This window comes from Bidens hawaiensis, unplaced genomic scaffold, assembly GCF_021521415.1.
Source record: "Bidens hawaiensis isolate Kalapana, Puna unplaced genomic scaffold, B.hawaiensis_p1.1 tig00016109_1, whole genome shotgun sequence".
Classification (NCBI taxonomy): domain Eukaryota; kingdom Viridiplantae; phylum Streptophyta; class Magnoliopsida; order Asterales; family Asteraceae; genus Bidens; species Bidens hawaiensis.
Window position 1 is genome coordinate 212,089 of NW_027492464.1, and position 19,228 is coordinate 231,316.

The window sequence follows — 19,228 nt, forward strand, 5'->3', positions numbered from 1 at the left end:
CAAAATCTAGATATTTCCATTGTTTCCCTGTCCATTTGTTCTTTTGAATGTGATTGGGATTCTTAACAACATGCCTTCTGGGACTTGGTTTAGGTGGACTAGGTTGCTTTGTCATAAATATTTTTCTTTTAGTTTCCACTTCATTAAACAACACTCTCTCCTTCTCAAATAATTCTTTCGGCTGTGATATGCCCAAATTATCAAAACACCTGCAGCATCCCTTTCTTCAACATTATCTGCCTCAAAATGTCTATCTTTTCGTTATCTTCCCAAGGCTTCAAATTTGTACTCTTCTTAGGATCACTTGGCTTTGTTTTGACTTGTGGAATAAAGGAGGAAGATGCATTAGGCTCCTCACTTATATTTTGGGTTCTCATCTCCTCCTTGTATTTGGCCAACTCCAGCTCATATAATTCTTTTCTTTGAGCATCAGTCCATCTGCTCACATCTTCATAAACACCCATGGCCTCCATTAATCTATCCCGTAACTACTCTTAATCTTTGGATAGAGCAGCCTTCTTCTCTTAAGAAATTCTGGTCCTTGCCTTATAAGCCAAGATTTTTCTTTTTTTTTTCTTCCTTTTCCCTATGTTCCTTTTCTTTTTGTTCTCTCTCTTTTGTATGTTTTGTAGTGCTCTTCTCTTCATCATGAATTTTCTTTAATAATGCCTTGAACTTTTCTTCCACCTCCTTCTTATGAATGGACTCAAAAATATCAAAACCAATGCCATGTTCAACAAGAAATGCAACTTTTCTTCTAAATCTTCTTAGAACACTAGCGTTTCTCTTCAACTCATCATTTTCTTTCAATTCAACCCTTTTTTACATCTTCATCTTCGTTTTCCTTCAAGGCCTTACACAAATTTTCAATATCTACAAAAGTCACCTTGCTCAATTGTTTATCAGAATAATTATTGTTTTAAATGGATAAAGTGTTGGTTCAAGAATTTTCTTTCATTCTCTCTCTTCAACCTTTTTTCCTCTCTCCTCTTTCCCAATAGATATTCTTCGGAGAGATTCTTGATTGTTTCATATATGCCATGTCTCAAAAGAGCAATGATCCTAGGATCTTGCCTTTTCAGTTCCTCCATTCTTGCTTCAATATTCTCCATGTGTACATTAGTCAATTGATTTGAGGTGAACTGTGTTCAACTTCTTTGTCTTTTACTCCCTCACCTTCTTCATCATCTTCCAAGTCAGATATATCTTCCAATGCGCCAATATGTGGTTCATTGAAGTCCATGTTTTCATTATGTTCATACTTTTCTAGTTTCATCATCTTCAATGGTGCAGCATTGATTAGTTCTTCAACTAATATCTCTTTTTCTTTCTCCTCATTTACTTTCTCCTTCTCAACCTTTTTCTTCTTCAAAGATTTTTTCAAAGTTTGGTATGTTTTTCCCATACCTCTTCTTCTTTCTAGCAAATTTAACTAGGTTTATAGGCCATTCCCTCTCAGCAGACCTTATTTCTTCCAGTAAACATCAATCACCTTTTCAGATGATGCTTTGGCCATTTCCTCTTGTATTCTTCTAGCATCATAATCGACCACCAACTGCCTATCGAGATTTTCTTCAACAATAGGTTCAGTAGTTGGTGTTGTCTCCACATTTTCTTCTACAAAATTCTCCTTTTCTCCTTGAAACTTCTCAACAACCAGAGCTAGAGCCCTTTCAGCATCGTCAGTCTGTTTTAGTTTTAAGAGTCCCTCAAGGACCTCATGATCAAGCTCTTCTTCATCTTCTAGAAGCTTGTTTTGCAAATCAATCTGTTCCATTAGGAACCTCTACTCATCAAGTTCTTTTCTGTTAGCATGAAGTTTAGAAATTCTTTTTCAAACATATCCTTCAAGAGTTGATCATGTAATGCTTTGGTTTTTTACAGAAGAGTAATGCTAAATATATATGTTTCCCTTGTATATTTTATTTAATATATGATTTGCTTTTGTTCCTTTTTAGTCAAAATTTGTATACTACTAACATCATTATGTTTTGTAGGTTCCGGGAGTTTATCGTGATCGAAGAGGGCGAAAAACGAGTCAAAACGAGCCAAAACAAGAAGCCGAAACGCATCAGGAAGGAAACGGAAGGAGAAACGGTCAGACCAGGCTGGTCGGACCGCCCCCCTCCTATGTATAGCGTCACCCCGCGCGTCCATGGGGGTCAGTCATGGTCTCGCGGCGCCTAGACTCGGTTTTTCCAGAAAGTTTCCATTTTTTTCAGGTTTTGGGCCTTGTTTCATTATAAATACACCCTTAACCTTAACCTGAACAATACCTTTTAGCCACCAGACGAATTTGAGGTTTAATTGAGCTATATTTCGATATTCTTGGCAGTTTTGAAGGCAAGAGAGAATCCGGTGAAGAGTTAGACGTTCAAGAGTGAAGATTACGAGTTTTATCACCTTTGATTTTCCGTTCTTTATTATTTCACCATGTTTTCTTATTTTATTACTTTGTTTAAATTTGATTACATGATGCTAGGCTAAACTTTATAAACTACCTAGGTCGTGATGAATCTTTGTTTGGTTTGATTTTGATTGGGATTTCGTTCGTTATGAATTTTATGTTTTACGTAAATTGTTGAGTTTGGTGAAATTGATGCACATGATTACTTGGTTTTATTTGCTTTGGTTTATAGTTTCACATTACCCTTGATGATTGTGTCATAGGATAAGGTTTTGTTAGGTCATTTACTATGTGTTCTTGCCTAGTTTGTGATTGAATTCGAATAAGATTATTGAAACAATAAAACTAACTAAATAAATAAAAAGTGAGCTGCTAGCCTAGAATACGGTAAAGTGATAGGATATTGATAAATCTTTGTTGATTAGGATTGCTAGATTTAGTTCTTCATAAAGAATCCGTCTAGGTTTGATTGTCAACTTATTCTATTAAGTCAACTGAGTCTGCTTAGCTATCTTTGATTTCCGCGTTGTAAGGTAGGATTTCACTGTAAAGATACTTAAACACAAACAACTAAATAAACGTAAGGAAGTTTAATATATAAAACTGGTGTGTCTTAAAACTTGTTAGAAACTCAAAGGTGTCTTCATGAAGGGTCAAGGGTCATGTTCGGTGTTTCTTTCATGTGTTTATCTTACGATCCCAATTCCATAACTTACCTTTTCTAGTTAATTAATAGCCATAACTTAGGGGATTCTAGCCTAGGTAGTTATTTTTATCATCTGAATTAATCTAAGTAACTTATTAGTTTATTCATAGTTTAATTAATTAGGTTTTTATTAGTTTATTAATTAAATAATTAATTAGTGTTTAAGTAATCATTATAGTTTATTATTATTTAATTAATTAGGGTTAAGTTAGTTTAATATTAATTAGTTTAAAAAACCCCATTTAATAATAATAATTAAATAACTGTGTCAGTTAGTCGAGTCTAATTTGCTAGTTACGTAATTTAAAGAGTCTTGTGGGTTCGATATCCGGACTTAATTAGATGTACTATAGTCGACCGGTACACTTGACGGTTAGTAGTTTAAGAGTATAGAGTATTACTTAGTGTCTAGATTAGCATATTTTAGTTACTAAATTGTTTGACTACTTTTAGCACATCAAGTTTTTGGCGCCGCTGCCGGGGATTCTTGGCAATTGCGTTATTAGCTTTTAATTGACTTACTTGCTACATACGTGATATTTACTTTATTTATTTTGTTTGAGTCGTAGGGTTCTAATTTAATTTTTAGTTTATTTTTGTTTATTTCTAAGTATTCGAGTCTACTCACTTGGTCTTTTGCGTTTTTCAGGTTTATGCCACATCTTTGTTCACAAGGATCACTGCTGGATAATTTTGGACGGCCTCTGTCAGAAGCTGGTTCTACACCAAAGTCATCACCACATATTTCACCACCAGAAAGTACGAGAAGTCAACCTAAAGTTCAAATGGCCGACGATAGAACAGTTGCTGCACAAGCCTTTGATGGCTTAACCAGAAACTAGTCGTGCATCATCATTCCTGAGATCAACAATCCCAACTCAGGGCGGATTCCGTCATACGTCATGAAATCTCTTATTCAAACTAACCAGTTTCATCGTCATGAAATCTCTTATTCAAACTAACCAGTTTCATGGGCGTGATGATGAAGATGCACCATCACACATTAACCGGCTCTACCACGTTTTAAAACTTTTTAATTTGCAAAGTGCTAATGAAGATGCGATTTTTTACATCTTTTCCCCTTTTCACTTGCAGAACAGGCAGCTCTTTGGCTTAACACTCAGCCACCTGCCACTTTCACCACATAGGAAGCACTACGTTCAGCTTTTATCAAGAAATACTTCCCTCCTGCTAAAGCAGCTCATCTTCATGATCATATCCACTCCTTTCACATGGAGACGGATGAACCGTATTATAATTACTGGGAGTGCTTTCAGAATTTGTTATCTCTTTATTCATAGAATGGCCTCACAATTTGGGCTCTCGTTGAGAATTTTTATAATGGGTTGAACTACGAAACCAAGTTCGTTTCGACACAACTGAGGGTGGAAATCTAATGGCTAAGAAAAATGCCACCTAATGTAACGAGTTGTTTGAAAGTTTTCCTCAATCAAAATACGCCAAAGGGCCACATCACGTGAATTCCACTCCGTTAGTAGTACATCCTCATCTGCTCGAGGTGTGCACCAGGTTAATCTGGAAACTTGTGTGGCTGCTGATTTGGAATATTTGACTAGAGAGGTGAAGGAGCTGAAAGCCAAGGTTGATAAATGTGAGTTTTTCAGGGGTGGACAAGGTACCTTGGAGTGCCCATTGATGAGTCAAGAGGTCGATTTTATTGCTGGTCAAAACAAGTTTCCAAATGCTTTTAACTTAACAATAATTCGAGTTGGAATACCTACAAGAACCCGAATCAGAGTAATTCTAATTGGCGTCCGTCGGGTGCACCACCTAGCTTTTAGTGTACTTATAATCAAGGTCTGTATTTCAATTATAATAATAACAATGGTACTAATGTTCAAAATAATATGCAGGATTCGAATGGTGGAATAGGACGATTAGAAGATATGATGAAGCAAATCCTGGAAAGAGATCAGACTACACAGAAAAGTTCGTCGATCACGACCCACTTTTAAAAAATCAACAATCATAGTTACTTGACCTTCAAAGGTCCGTTGGTGATATTGCTCATCGTTTAGAAGAGAGGCTTCCGGGTCATTTTTCGGGTATTCCTCAAACTAATCCAGCTGCTCAATTGAAAGCTATCTCCACTAGTAGTGGTTGGGGTTTTGGTCCGGAGGGAGTTAGTAGAGAGGTTGAGAAAGATAGGGAAGACGATTTGGTGGATGAGGAGATAGAGATGGAGGTTCCGAGGAAATACAAGGTAACACACCAATTATAGAGCCACGGGTAGAGAGAAGCAACGAGAAAAAGCCGGTTGAAGTCTGGCCACCACCACACATCATTGATCTTGCCTATGTCCCGTATCCCACTCGCCTAAAGCATCAAAAGTACACGAGGGAATACGGGCATTTTCTTGATATGTTTAGTCAGTTGAATATTAACCTACCGTTCATTTAAGCCCTCCAGCATATGCCTAAATATGCCAAGTTTTTGAAATATCTTCTTCAAATAAAGGATAAGTTGGAGGAGCTTTTGACTATTCCACTAAATGGAAAGTGTTCTGCGGTAGTTTATAATATGTTACTGGAAAAGTTACCCGACCCCGGCGTTTTTACCATTCCATGCCTTTTCGGAAGTGACACGACGTGTCAAGCATTGGTCGATCTAAAATCTAGCATAAACCTCATGCCATATTCTTTATATGAAAATCTAGGCCTAGGAGAGCTCACCCCTACACATATGACGTTGTCTTTAGCCGATCGTTTTGTTAATTATCAAAGGGGTGGCGTGGAGAACTTGCTTGTTAAGGTCGATAATTTGGTTTTTCCCGCGGATTTTGTTGTTCTAGATATGGAGGCCGATGAGAGATTTCTTATAATTTTGGGTCGTCCATTCTTACATACTGCTAGGGCAATCATTGATGTTTTTGAAGGCAATATCACTCTTAGAGCAGGCGATAATAGTGCCACCTATATGACTATATCCATGAGACATCCAAGTGGTCAAGACGGTCTTATTGATCCATGTCATTCAGTTTACTTGATAGAATCATTTATCTCGGACATGGATCCACGTCTTGACGATTCCCGTTCGGTCCCAGTTAGTGTGGGGAAGGAGCGAGAGGTTTCTAGTTCTCGAGTAATGGTGAAGTGTGTTAGAGAAAGAGGTGGCGGAAAGCGAAAGTTTGAAAGGGTTCGTGGAGTTAGAAAGAAGAAGAACAAGATTGATGAATGGTCGAATTGTGATTCGGCATCATTGAGGGCATTGGAGTTCTACCGAGGTGGAAGAAGCTCCACTCAGACCGCAACATGATTCGCATAGCATGAGTTCTTGAGTGAAAACTCAAGTGTAGAGTTTGTATATTATATTTTATTTTTATTTCTATTTTCTTTTAATTTTTTTGAGTCACTAACTATACTATTTCTTAGTTTTGTTTGGTGTTGTTGAGTCGGTTCATGGAATCACTACCATCACAGAGAAAGGAATTTACAAGGAGACGAAGTTCCAGGTAAGTTTTGCCCATAAAATTGATATGAAATGGGTTTAGGAAGGCTTGGTGATTTTTCTAAAATTTTTCTAACGCATTAAGGCTTCCAAAAATCAAAACTTTCTAGAAAATATGCCTCTTCGCACCACGCGACGAGGCTGAGGGACTTACCCGCGCAGTGCAATCATGAATTTGGATATACGACACACGCAGCGTAGCGCGGCCAAGTCATCACACCTGGTCGCGCGGCGCGGCCACACCTAGATCCCATATTTTTTTTAATTTTTCGTATGTTATTCCTTGTGTTATCATTGGTGTTATTTCTTGTACTTAGTTTGGTATTTTGAGTTGTGTTTTTTGGTCTAATTGTTCGAGTCTTGCATAAGTCATTGAGTTCCTAACGTCGTTTTTTAGTTCTTCTTTGTTTTTGTGTTTTTAAGTTTTGCTAGATTGAAGAAATATTGAGCTAGAGACGATCCCCAATGAAGAGTTTAATGAAGAAGACAAGTGTGGGGATAGAGCAGTGGAGCCGTATACTTTATATTTATTATTTGCCGCTAACTATTCATGTTTCATTTTATTTATGTGGGTTGGTGAAATACTTTGAATTCATAATATCTTTCAGCTTGGTAAGATATATATTTAGATATTGTTGAATTTTTGCCGCTTATGTTTGTGTGTGAGAAAGAGTTACCATTTGCTGAGCATGTTCGGAGTTGGAGGACATTCATTGAAAAAGACTTTGGCATAATTTTTCATGCGCATATTACCAGCTAAGTCTTTTCCATTATCTAGCTTATTAATTTTTTATTTTATTTATGCTTTTATTTTTAGGTTTTTAGTTTTTGTAGTCCGACTTTATTTTAATTTTATTTTTATATTAAGTCGTCCTTATCCTTGCATTGATGACAATGCAATATTTAAGTGTGGAGATATGATATTTGAGTCGTAGTTGAAATTTAACTTTAAAAAAATTGAAAAATGTTTTAAAAATGTCCCTTGAATTTAGTTTTCTGCGTGAAAGTGGAAGATGATGATACTTATCGGAAATTGGTTTTTCAAACTACTAATAATATGAGATAATATAAAACAAAACGCACTTAACATGGGATGCATCGGTAGGCACAACCTTGAGAATGAAAGGGAAATTTGATAAAATGGATAAACAGAAATCTTTTGTGGGTAAAGCATTTTGTACGTGGAAAATAAGTAATGTAAGGTCGGGCCATACTCAAGCCTCAATTTTTGGTATGAAATGTGTAAATATTATGAATTTTAAATTTTGAATACGTTATCATATGATGCTTGGGCAGGTTTAACGTTAGAGTATGCCAAGTAGCCGGTGATATATATCTTAAACTATCTAGATTTAGTGTTTTATACTTCATTGGCGTATGGTTTTATAACCTTAAATCTTGTATTGATGCGATGCCTCAGGTTCAGAGACTATGGGTCTGTATGCAGTTTATTCATCTGGGTATTCACAATTCCGCATAAGTCATTAAACATGATCACTACGTAATTAAAGTATAAATACACTACTAACTTGATCATCCATGTTGTTAGCCATGTGGGGTCCCCTTGCTCTCATCTCATTACCATTAAGAAACGGACCACAAGGTATACGCCACATGTAAACCCTACAAATGAATTCGTGCATACTCACCTATGGAGATGGGTTTGGGGTATTGCTTGATAACATGGGTATATCATGTTGTGGGGAACACTAGCTATTAATTAATTATACCTTAATCGTCTCTAATGGTTGTTTGGTAGACTTTGATGCTTAAGCTTAGGTAGATAAACAATACCCTTGATCGTCTTAACTATGCATGAAATGAAAAGGAGAGCAACACAAGTTTTAAATATGCTAGTTTTAAGGTTTAAGTCAAGTTGGGGTGGTCTGGTCCAGCAAAATCTATTAATTGTGTAAACCACTGAGTAATATTAATGTTGGATCTTATTTGTCCTGGTAAAGATTAAGGCATGGGTTTAAGTGGACAAAAATATCAGTGATCGTTGTTTTTGCGTTTTTATGAACTTTAAAGTATTCTATATGCTTTAAGACTGTATTTTCTGATTCTAAATCCACCACATTAGACTTTTTCAGGGATGAAAAATAGTAAGTGTGGGGATATTTGATATAATGCTAAATGTATATGTTTCCCTTGTATATGTTATTTAATATTTAATTAGTTTTTGTTTCTTTTTAGTCATGATTTGTATACTACTAACATTATTATGTTTTGTTGGTTTCGGGAGTTGATCGTGATCGAAAAGGGCAAAAAACGAGCCAAAACGAGAAGCCGAAACGCGTCAGGAATGAACAGTAAGGAGAAACAGTCAGACCAGGCAGGTCGGACCGGCCCCTTCCTATGTATAGCTCTGCGCCGCGAGTCCATGGAGGTCAGTCATGGTCGCGCGGCGCCTAGACTCGGTTTTTCCAGAAAGTTTGCCATTTTTTTCAGGTTTTGGTCCTTGTTTCATTATAAATACACCCTTAACCTTAACCTGAACAATACCCTTCAGCCACCAGATGAATTTGGAGTTTACTTGAGCTATATTTCGAGATTCTTGGCGATTTTGAAGGCAAGGGAGCATCCGGTGAAGATTTAGACGTTCAAGAGTGAAGATTACGGGTTTTATCACCTTTGATTTTCCATTCTTTATTATTTCACCATGTTTTCTTATTTTATTACTTTGTTTCATTTTTATTACATTATGCTAGGCTAAACTTTATAAACTACCTAGGTTGTGATGAACCTTTGTTTGGTTTGATTTTGATTGGGATTTCGTTCGTTATGATTTTATGTTTTAAGTAAATTGTTGAGTTTGATGAAATTAATGCATATGATTACTTGGTTTTATTTGCTTAGGTTTATTGTTTCACATTACCCTTGTTGATTGTTTCATAGGATAATATTTTGTTAGGTCATTTACCATGTGTTCTTCGCTAGTTTGTGATTGAATTAGAATAAGATCATAGATACAATAAAACTAATTAGATAAATAAAAGTGAGCAGCTAGCCTAGAAAGCTGTAAAGTGATAGGTTATTGATAGATCTTTGTTGATCAGGATTGCTAGATTTAGTTTTTCGTAAGGAGTCCGTCTAGGTTTGATTGTTAGCTTAGTCTATTAAGTCAACTGAGTCTGCTTAGCTATCTTTTATTTTCACGCTGTAAGGTAGGATTTCACTATAAATATACTTAAACATAAAAAATTGAATACTCGTAAGGAAGTTTAACATATAAAACTGGTGTGTCTTAAAACTTGTTAGAAACTCATAGGAGTCTTCTTGAAGGGTCAAGGGTCATGTTCGGGTTTTCTTTCAAGAGTTTAACTTACAATCCCAGCTCTATAACTTAATTTTCCTAGTTAATTAATAGCCATAACTTAGGGGATTCTAGCCTAGGTAGTTATTTTCATCATCTGAATTAATCTAAGTAACTTATTAGTTTATTCATATTTTAATTAATTAGATTTTTTTTAGTTTATTAATTAAATAATTAATTAGGGTTTAAGTAATCACTATAGTTTATTATTATTTAATTAATTAGGGTTAAGTTAATTTAATATTAATTAGTTTAAAAAACCCCATTTAATAATAATATTTAAATAGTTGTGTTAGTTAACGGAGTCTAATTTTCTAGTTATGTAATTTAAAGAGTCTCGTGGGTTCGATATTCTGACTTACTTACTTGTACTAGAGTTGACCGGTACACTTGCCGGTTAGTAGTTTAAGAGCCTAGAGTATTATTTTGTCTAGATTGGCATACTTTAGTTACTAAATTGTTTGACTACTTTTAGCACATCAAGTTTGAGTCATCTACAAAGAGAATATGATCATTTGATTCACCAGTCTTCTTCTTTAGGGCTGTAATTGGCTTTCATTCTCTCCAATAGCCTTCCTTTTCTCCTCCTCATCATCAAGGGGTTTAGAAGAGCTAACCTCTTTGACTTGAGGAGGTGGCATGTCATCTATCTCCCTGAACAGGTCCTCCAATTCCTCATCAACAACTACCTCTTCCTCTTGTGCAATAAGAGAGTCAATATTATTAAAATCACCACAGATAATGTTAAGGTCTGAATCATTTTCATCTTCAACACCTTAATCAACTTCCATATTTACTTCAATATCTTCATAACATTCTATCAACCTCCCTTACCTCCTCATTCACATCCATTTCTTCCTCCCCTCCATCACTTTCATCATAAGTTATTCCAATCATGTTAAAGAAATTTTCACCAGTAACATAACTATTTTCTCCCTGTTTTGGTGAATCTGAGGTCTTCTCAACCTCATAGTGCAGGGTTTGAATCTTCTGCATGGCATCTTGTAATTGTCTTTCCAGGTCACTATTTCTTGCCCTTAGTTCAGAATTCTCCACCAAGAGATCAACATTCCTTGTCAAAAAATTTATTCTTGAAGTTGGGGATGGGAAAATTCCAGGGTTAAATGGTTCTGGTTCAGATGTTTGAGTGGTTTGGGTTTGATGGTAATGGTTTCTGGTTTGGATTAAAGAACTTTGGCTTTGGGTATATGGTGATGAAGGAATGTCAGTTTGGGAAATGTCTAGGGATTGGCATGGTGATTGGTAAGGTGTGTCCGGTTGGCTTATCAGATGAGCTTTAATGAATTCGGGTATATATGGTTCAGGTTCAACTGAGTCAAAATCATTTGGTTCATTTGTATGGGATTGAATTGGTGAATGTGGTGGGGATGGTATGTATGGCTCATGGGTTTGGGTTTGAAGTGGTGAGTGTGGTGGGGATGGAATTTATGGTTTATAGTCTTGGGTTTGAATTGGTGAGTCAGGTGGTGTCACACCCCAACATAAGTCGGAAATGCCGCGGCGTGAGCTAATTTCTCACATCTCAAGGTATTATCATGCAATAATCAAAAGTGGAAATATTCATTTAATTAAAATGAATATTCAAACAACCAAGTACATAATCCATAACATATAACAAAACAAATGGAAAAATCTTGATTAAAATTCTTCTAACTTAAATTCTTCACAAAATTTTCACCAACTTGCATTAAATTCATACAATAACCTGTATATGCTTGTAAAATAAAAATAATTTTGTCAACACAAGGTTGAGGGAGTAAAACACTAGTTAATTTGAAATACAATATAATATATAAAAGAAAACACAAATTGTTCCTGTGAGATAAACAACTAAGCCGTAGCATATAAACAATTAAAACAGATAATACAATATGGGCTAAACCTTTGCCATGCGAATCGGACATTGGTTACCATGAGTGAGTTGTCGGTGCAACTATTTCCATGTGATTGGACGCTGGCCACTACGACAATCGTAAGAGAATACTATTAATATGGACCTCTCTGAATGCGGACATTTAAGAAAATAAACATGTAGCAAGTTAGGCAACAAACTAATATACACACAATGATTAAACAGTTGCAATTTTGAATACTATATAATAGGTAAATAAATAAGATATGTATATGTCCCCTAAAAGGATTAAAAATAAGTAAAAAGCTGAGTAAAATACTCACCTAGTAAATAAGAGGAATGAATTCGATATAAACAGAAATCACTAAACGTCACGCTTGACCAGATATATCCACGAACAAATTCTAAGTATGAGTAATAACGAATAACTATGGTTTAGTGGCGGGATTCATTGATTAATAGAGATTTAGAAGTTGAACGGGTATTTGGAAGTTAAAATAATTTATTTAAAGTTTGTTCTATAAAAGTTATTATATGATAAAATAAATCATTTTCTTTAAAAAGATTATTTTTATTTAGAGTTGTATTAAATAATATTAAATATTTATTTATAAAAATACATTTGTGTCATTACTAAAAAAGATTTCTTTTTAATTAATATTATAAATAATAAATAATAATAATATTTATATAAAATATAAACTTTGTATAAAACACTTCTCCCTCCACCAGTATCCCCTCCTCTCTCTTTATCTCTTTGTATATATGTTTGTATCATATGTATGTATCTACATGAATACAAATGAATGTTGATGGTTTAAATTATTATTAATAATTTATTTAAAGATAAGTGATTTAAACTCAAATCACTTTATGCGTATGTGTTGGATTCCATTGTTAGTTTGAAGAAAAAAAAAATTTGACGGTCATGATTGAACTTTATTCCTTTCTGCTTTGATTTCAAGCACCTCATCTACATCAATAACACTCATCTATAGCGTACCTTTTCCATTTTTATTTTTATATTAAGTAAATAATGAAATCACAATATTATTAATTAGGTAGATTTATATGTCAGGTCTATTTTGTGTTTGTCATAAGAAATAATTTAAATATACCAAACTACTGAATTTTTTAACTATGTATATATATTTTGTTTTATATATCTATTTATTATCCCTACATTATTATTCAAGTTTACACATTTTATGACAATTATAATGGCTATTATTTAAGTCTCTAAAATTTATCCCTTGCTACTTTGATTCCAAACACCACATATTGTGTTAGTGACACAGTGACACCCATGCATATGCCCATGTATTATTATTTTTCTTTTTTTTTATATACTAAAGAAAACCTTTTTAGTATATGACTAATGATTGTTTTTATGATTATATGTTTTCCACAACTTATTGTTAATAAATGTAATCTAATTTAGTTAGTCTTTATTTGCTAATTCTTTTACAGGAAATTTATTTTTTAAAAGTACCGGTTTCCAGTGCAAAGCCGTATCAAATCACCGTATACAAGGTATGCAAATCATCCAAAAAGTAGCTTTAAGATGTTAACTGAAGGCATAGTATATAAATCATTTGATGAGTTTATGCAGGACGACACGTGAAACTATATCTATTCAACTTTACTACTGAGAATTTAGAGGTCAAACTATAGAATCCCACTCATATTACGGGTCAACAAGAACACCATCAATTTAATAATACGTTCTCTGAAATTAGAGATTTACAACCCAAAGTATAAAATATGCATATTATAATATGTACGTATAAAATATTTATGAAGGAGATTAAGTGATAAGATAAGAGTCATAATTTTTTTAAAAAGTTATAAATTACATAAAGTATTTATGTCAAGTGAATATTATTTTAGTTAAATTGTTCGAAAATTTGTAACGACATAACATGTATTCTTATGTCAGTAGATGCAGAATACTCTGATGTACTTTAACAGAATCGTTCTCCACTTATCAACTCGCACAATAATGACAACCTGATGAATCATGAGGACACACAAAAGGTGCTTTTTATTTATCAAATTTAGTATGAGACATAGTTAAAAAAAGATTAATTTTAAATAAATAACTATAAGAATCATAAAATGAATTTCACTGTTAACTTATATCTATCAAACATTATATATTGTCATAACTAGTATCCCATTAAACTTAATTAATTTTGTAATTTAATTTTAGAAGTAAATATATATTTCAAAGGGAATATCTCATAAAATAGTAACCAACTTTCAAAAGTGTTCCAATTATGTCACTCATGTATATTTTTCTCAAATCGGGTCACTAAATCTTCAAATCGAGTCTCACCGGTTTTTTTGTTTGTTAAGAAAGAAATGGAGGATAAGATGTGGGGGTCGGAATTTGCAATATATGTAGTTATATTTTTTAAAAAATAAAAAACGTTAATTATATTAAAATTCAAAAATAAAAAATAAAATTCACGTCGCCACTTAACGTTAACATCAACAAAAAGATAAAAAGATTTCTTATGTGAAACAAAAAATAAAAACGTTAAAAAAACATGTTAAAACCTTTAATTTAATAAATGAAAGTTGAATGACCTAATTGGAACATTTTTTAAAGTTGAGTGACCTAATTGAAACACTTTTGAAACTTGGTTACTATTCTATGAAATTACCCCCTAAATTTCAAACACCCTATAAACTTTATGCCATGTCAATTATTTTTATTACTATTAAAGGTACGTTTTGTATCATCTAGTATATATAATTAGTTTTTTAAATCATCAGATTGTGTATCCAAGCCATAAAATTACGCAGTTTGTAGACATAATTAAAACAATGTTGGGTTCTATGGAAGATGGAGAGATAAGTGTGTCGGCTTACGATACGGCTTGGGTTGCACTTGTACACGATGTTAATGGAAGTGGTCGCCCTCAATTTCCATCAAGTTTGGACTGGATCGTTAATAATCAGCTTTCAGACGGGTCCTGGGGCGACCGTTTGATATTTTCTGCACATGATAGACTCATTAATACACTGGCTTGTATTATTGCACTAAGTTATTGGAACGTTCATCCCACCAAATGCCAAAAAGGTAAATCTTTCCTTGGTCCAAAATACCAAAAGTAGTTCAACTTTTTTCTACAGAAAAGTATAAATATAATATATATGGTATGTCGATATTGCGTAAAAAACGAGTTATCTTGGACATCTGATATCTGAGAGTCATGAACCAGTTTTAGATCAAAACTATTTGTGGTTTTCAAATGTTTTGACCTGATATAACTCAGTTTGACAAACCAAAAAAAAGAAATTATTTGATTAAGATACAGTTTATTATGGTTAGGGCAGCCTTAGACCCCCACCAAAAGGGCGTTGCCCCATTGGAATACCCATGCCTTAAGAATTTTGCCCCTAAATATCAATATGATTATAAATTATAATAAGATCAAATAAGTGTGCATTTCTACTCTGACTTATTTAGATTCATATTGTAGGTAACTTTATCAGCAAGTTAATCTTTAATTACACTAAAATCATTAGCATATGGACGTTCAATACATAACTATATATTTATATATTTAAGTAAAGAATTGCAACAAGCCAACAACTATATTAACACTTATATGTATTTTTTATATATGGCTTCAATCGTTGATGTCTTGCGCCACTAAAAGGTGGCTTAATGATAGAAACAGTATCATTAATATATGCTGTGATGTACTCGATCAGGATTGACGTTTCTGAAAGAAAACATAGGCAAACTTGACAACGAGTATGGATAACGAATGCCGATTGGTTTTGAAGTAGCGTTCCCTTCGCTAATAAAAATGGCCAAGAAGCTAAAACTCGAAGTCCCTGAGGATACTCCCGCCATGAAAGAAATCTACGCAAGACGAAACCTGAAGATCACACAGCAAGTTCTTTAAACCCTTTGTTTTTCAAAGAAATAAACAAGTATATACAGATGGAAAAATACACGGACGAAACCAGGGCAGGGGTCAAGTTTTTAATTTTGTTATAGAATCTTAATTTTTTTTAACAAAAACATGCGTTTGAACCCTTAGTGGTATGATTACCCCGACCAAGAAGTTCTGGTTTTGTCGGTGCAAATTAAGGTTACGTACTTTAATGAGAATCAACGAAACATAAACATAAATATGTGGGTTATTTCTTTTACAATGAAAAGGATACCGAAGGAAGTAATGCACACAGTGCCGACAACTTTACTTCATACTTTGGAAGGAATGTTAGATCTGGAGTGGGAAAAGCTTCTGAAATTGCAGTGCAAAGATGGATCATTTCTCTTTTCTCCGGCATCTACTGCTTTTGCACTTATGCAAACAAAAGATGAAAAGTGTCTTCAATATCTTACAAATGTTGTTACCAAATTCAATGGTGGAGGTATGTTTTAGCAACCACCATTTAGGTGTTCTTATAAAGGGAATTTGTTTCTAGTTATGTAAGTGTATCAAGTTCTTGTGCTTGGTCATGTTGTAGTCCCGAATGTCTACCCGGTGGATCTTTTCGAACACATATGGGTCGTTGATTGCCTTCAACGACTCGGGATTGCTCGTTATTTTGAGCAAGAGATCAAGGATTGCGTTGAAATATATCCACAGGTATGCAACTTATAACTAGAGATTAGTGAAATGTACATACTTGGATGTTTATGTGTAGAGTACCTTTCTATACGAATAAAGCTTCTTATAGTTGTATAATCTATCCTTCTAAACTTGAATATGTTACGTGCCATACCCTTTTCGCTTCATGTTTCCGTTTATTTTATTTAGTTACAAAGTGTTAGTGGTTAGTTTAGAGTTAGCAGTTTCGTGGGTTAGGGATTTCATTTCTTGTTGCCTATATATAAAAATCTATCTAATTTCAATATCAAATTATTAATGAAAAATAATGAATTGATCTGGTTTTCTCTCTATTTCTAATCTGGTTTTCCTCTATTGTCTTTGGACTATTTGATTACTGATTCATTTCGTATCAAAATATATCTAAAGAGTTTGCTACAAACGGATAATAAATAAACATTTAGAAGTGATACAATGGTAAGCAGCTTATTCTTTGGATTCAAGTGTCGTGTTCAAATAGTAGGTTTTCTTTGTATTCAGTGTAATGAACATGATTAGTTAGTACACTTGTAGAATTGATTCATATGTCATTAATAACATGGTATCATTATACCACGTACGTATAACTAGTATATGGTATATTATCGTGGTTAATGCATTGTTTTGAGTTTCTCAAATCACCTTCTAAACCTAAGGTACCCCACTACCCCATTTACGCTAAACGAATAATAGAAATGCTATTAAGACCATTACCAACTCAATATCAGGTATTGGACGAATGATGGGATTTGTTGGGCGAAAAACTCACATGTACAGGATGTTGATGATACCGCTATGGGCTTCAGGGTTTTGAGAATGTATGGTTATGAAATCAGCCCAGGTTTGTTAATTAGGTTTTAGCATGTCAAAAAGATCTTTAGCGGAAAAATCGAGACCAACGAGTAATTTTATGACAGATGTGTTTCGACAATTTGACAATAATGGTAAATTTGTATGCTTTGTGGGGCAGTCAACGCAAGCGATCACCGGTATGTTCAACTTGTATAGGGCTTCACAAATGCTCTTTCCCGGGGAGAAAATACTCGATGATGCAAAGAGATTTTCATATAACTACTTGAAGGAAAACCGATTGACAAACAAGCTTCTTGATAAATGGATCATCAACAAGGACTTGCCTGGAGAGGTATGCAAAATTATTACTTCAAAAAACAACTAGCAAAACAATCTATAGAAATTTGGTATAATTTAGGAGTGAGTAGATGCAACATTTTCAGAAAAAAAAAATCTACAGAAATAGTCACTAAAAGGCTATTCCCTATAGTTAGTTTATATGAACTTACTTATAGCGACTTACTTGAATATATATCAACAGGTTGGATATGCACTAAATGTACCATGGTACGCGAGCTTACCTCGACTAGAGACAAGATATTATTTGGAGCAATACGGAGGCGAAGAAGATGTTTGGATCGGGGAAACCTTGTGCAGGTATGACAAATTTAGAAACGGGAATGTGACGAAAATTTAATTTCGTTAGCAAATTTAATAAGTAGTTTACTGTAGGGAAAATCATATCCTCATACGCAACTTGATTATACAACTGTCGACTAAAAAACACTTTTAGGTTAAAAATTTAATTCTGTTTTCTTTAGGTTTTCATTTCAATTGAATTACGTAATTTTAAATTTCTTTTTTATAAAGTAAATGTAAAAACCAGTTATAATGCAAATGCATAGCGCATCACGTGTCACGTCAGCTCTTACAAACTACTACTATTGTTATCACGTATTCACGCTAGAATTACATACTACCGTTTTCTAAGAATATTATACATTTCTTATAATACGAACTATGTTAGTACAGTGTATCGATGATTGAGCCGACCTTTTTAGGGCCTATTTGTGGATCTAAAATCAGGGCTTTTTCTAATGAAGAAAAATGTATACATATCTTTTTCCTTATGATCATAAACTTCTTTTTATATACAATGACACCTTTTGTCATCGACGTGTAATTATCACAGTTTGGATTTAATAATTACCCTCAAAGTTCGCTTAACAGTTTTGGTCTGCATTTCCACATGCGTTCTAACTCGTGGTTGCCACTACACAATTTACATGGACTGATCTACATGTAAACGTTTCTAGTTAAGTATGTTTCAAGATTAAGTTCGACATATTAATTTCTGAGAACTTAAGCTTCGCTTATTTTTCAGCTCTATATTTGAACCGTTGGCTCAAGCTTAGCTTGTGAGTTGTGAGTCGTTTTCAAACTAGGCCTAAGACTTTGTTTTAATTATTATTATTATTTTCTTTTACTACTGATTTACTATATATTAATTAAAAGATATACATTTATAGCTATTTCCATTGGAATTATCATTATATGTAGAGCACTTTTTAAAATTGAGAAAATTTGAGAACCATTTTGGACCACAGGAAAATCGATTCAAAAGAAATATCAAAAAAATTATAAAACAAAAATATCAAAAAATTTAAAAAGTAAAAAAAGCAAAACGTTTATCTAGCATCCCGGTTTCATAATTTTTTTTCGATTTTGCTAAATTAAACATATTATTATCTTTATATTTCCAATTACATAATATACAAATATGTACAATATAATGTATTTTAATTGTACATATGAGTATAAAAATAACATATATGTATATACGTGTTTATAAATATTATACATCTACTATACTATTAAATCAATAACTCTTACCATAAATAATATGCATTTTTATAAATTCTTGCTAATAAAATAATTCAAATTATATTAAATTGCATTCAACTCAATTATATTCGATCTATTATCTACTATATTAAAATATATATAGAAAGAATAAAATAGTAATTTACACATAACTGTTAAAAGAGTT

At 33.5% G+C, this 19,228-nt stretch overlaps 1 protein-coding gene across 5 annotated transcripts; it reads left to right on the forward strand.

Moving 5' to 3' along the window:
• Positions 1-12,983: 12,983 nt before the first annotated feature.
• LOC143550586 (ent-copalyl diphosphate synthase 5-like) lies at positions 12,984-17,846 on the forward strand. 5 transcript variants are annotated; one of them, XR_013138347.1, is made up of 8 exons: positions 12,984-13,090; positions 13,241-13,303; positions 13,713-13,807; positions 14,552-14,858; positions 15,497-16,168; positions 16,265-16,386; positions 17,115-17,530; positions 17,720-17,846. XR_013138347.1 is itself a non-coding variant. In XM_077041211.1 (8 exons), exons 6-8 carry the CDS (start codon positions 15,970-15,972, stop codon positions 17,127-17,129), a joined length of 336 nt encoding a protein of 111 aa, XP_076897326.1. In that variant the 5' UTR covers positions 12,998-13,090; positions 13,241-13,303; positions 13,713-13,807; positions 14,552-14,858; positions 15,497-15,684; positions 15,954-15,969; the 3' UTR covers positions 17,130-17,846. The 5 variants fall into 5 exon arrangements, 2 of the variants coding, with proteins under 2 accessions (XP_076897326.1, XP_076897324.1); XM_077041211.1 differs by having other exon boundaries at positions 12,998-13,090; positions 15,497-15,684; positions 15,954-16,168; positions 17,115-17,846; XR_013138349.1 differs by having other exon boundaries at positions 13,710-13,807; positions 17,115-17,846.
• The last annotated feature ends 1,382 nt before the right edge of the window (positions 17,847-19,228 follow it).

What these genes read in the sequence shown, in the direction of transcription:
- LOC143550586 (XM_077041209.1), top strand. Translation starts at nt 15,925, where the DNA reads ATGTGGGTTATTTCTTTTACAATGAAAAGGATACCGAAGGAAGTAATG. An exon ending in TACCAAATTCAATGGTGGAG is followed by an intron (nt 16,169 to 16,264) that starts GTATGTTTTAGC and finishes GTCATGTTGTAG; the next exon opens with TCCCGAATGTCTACCCGGTG.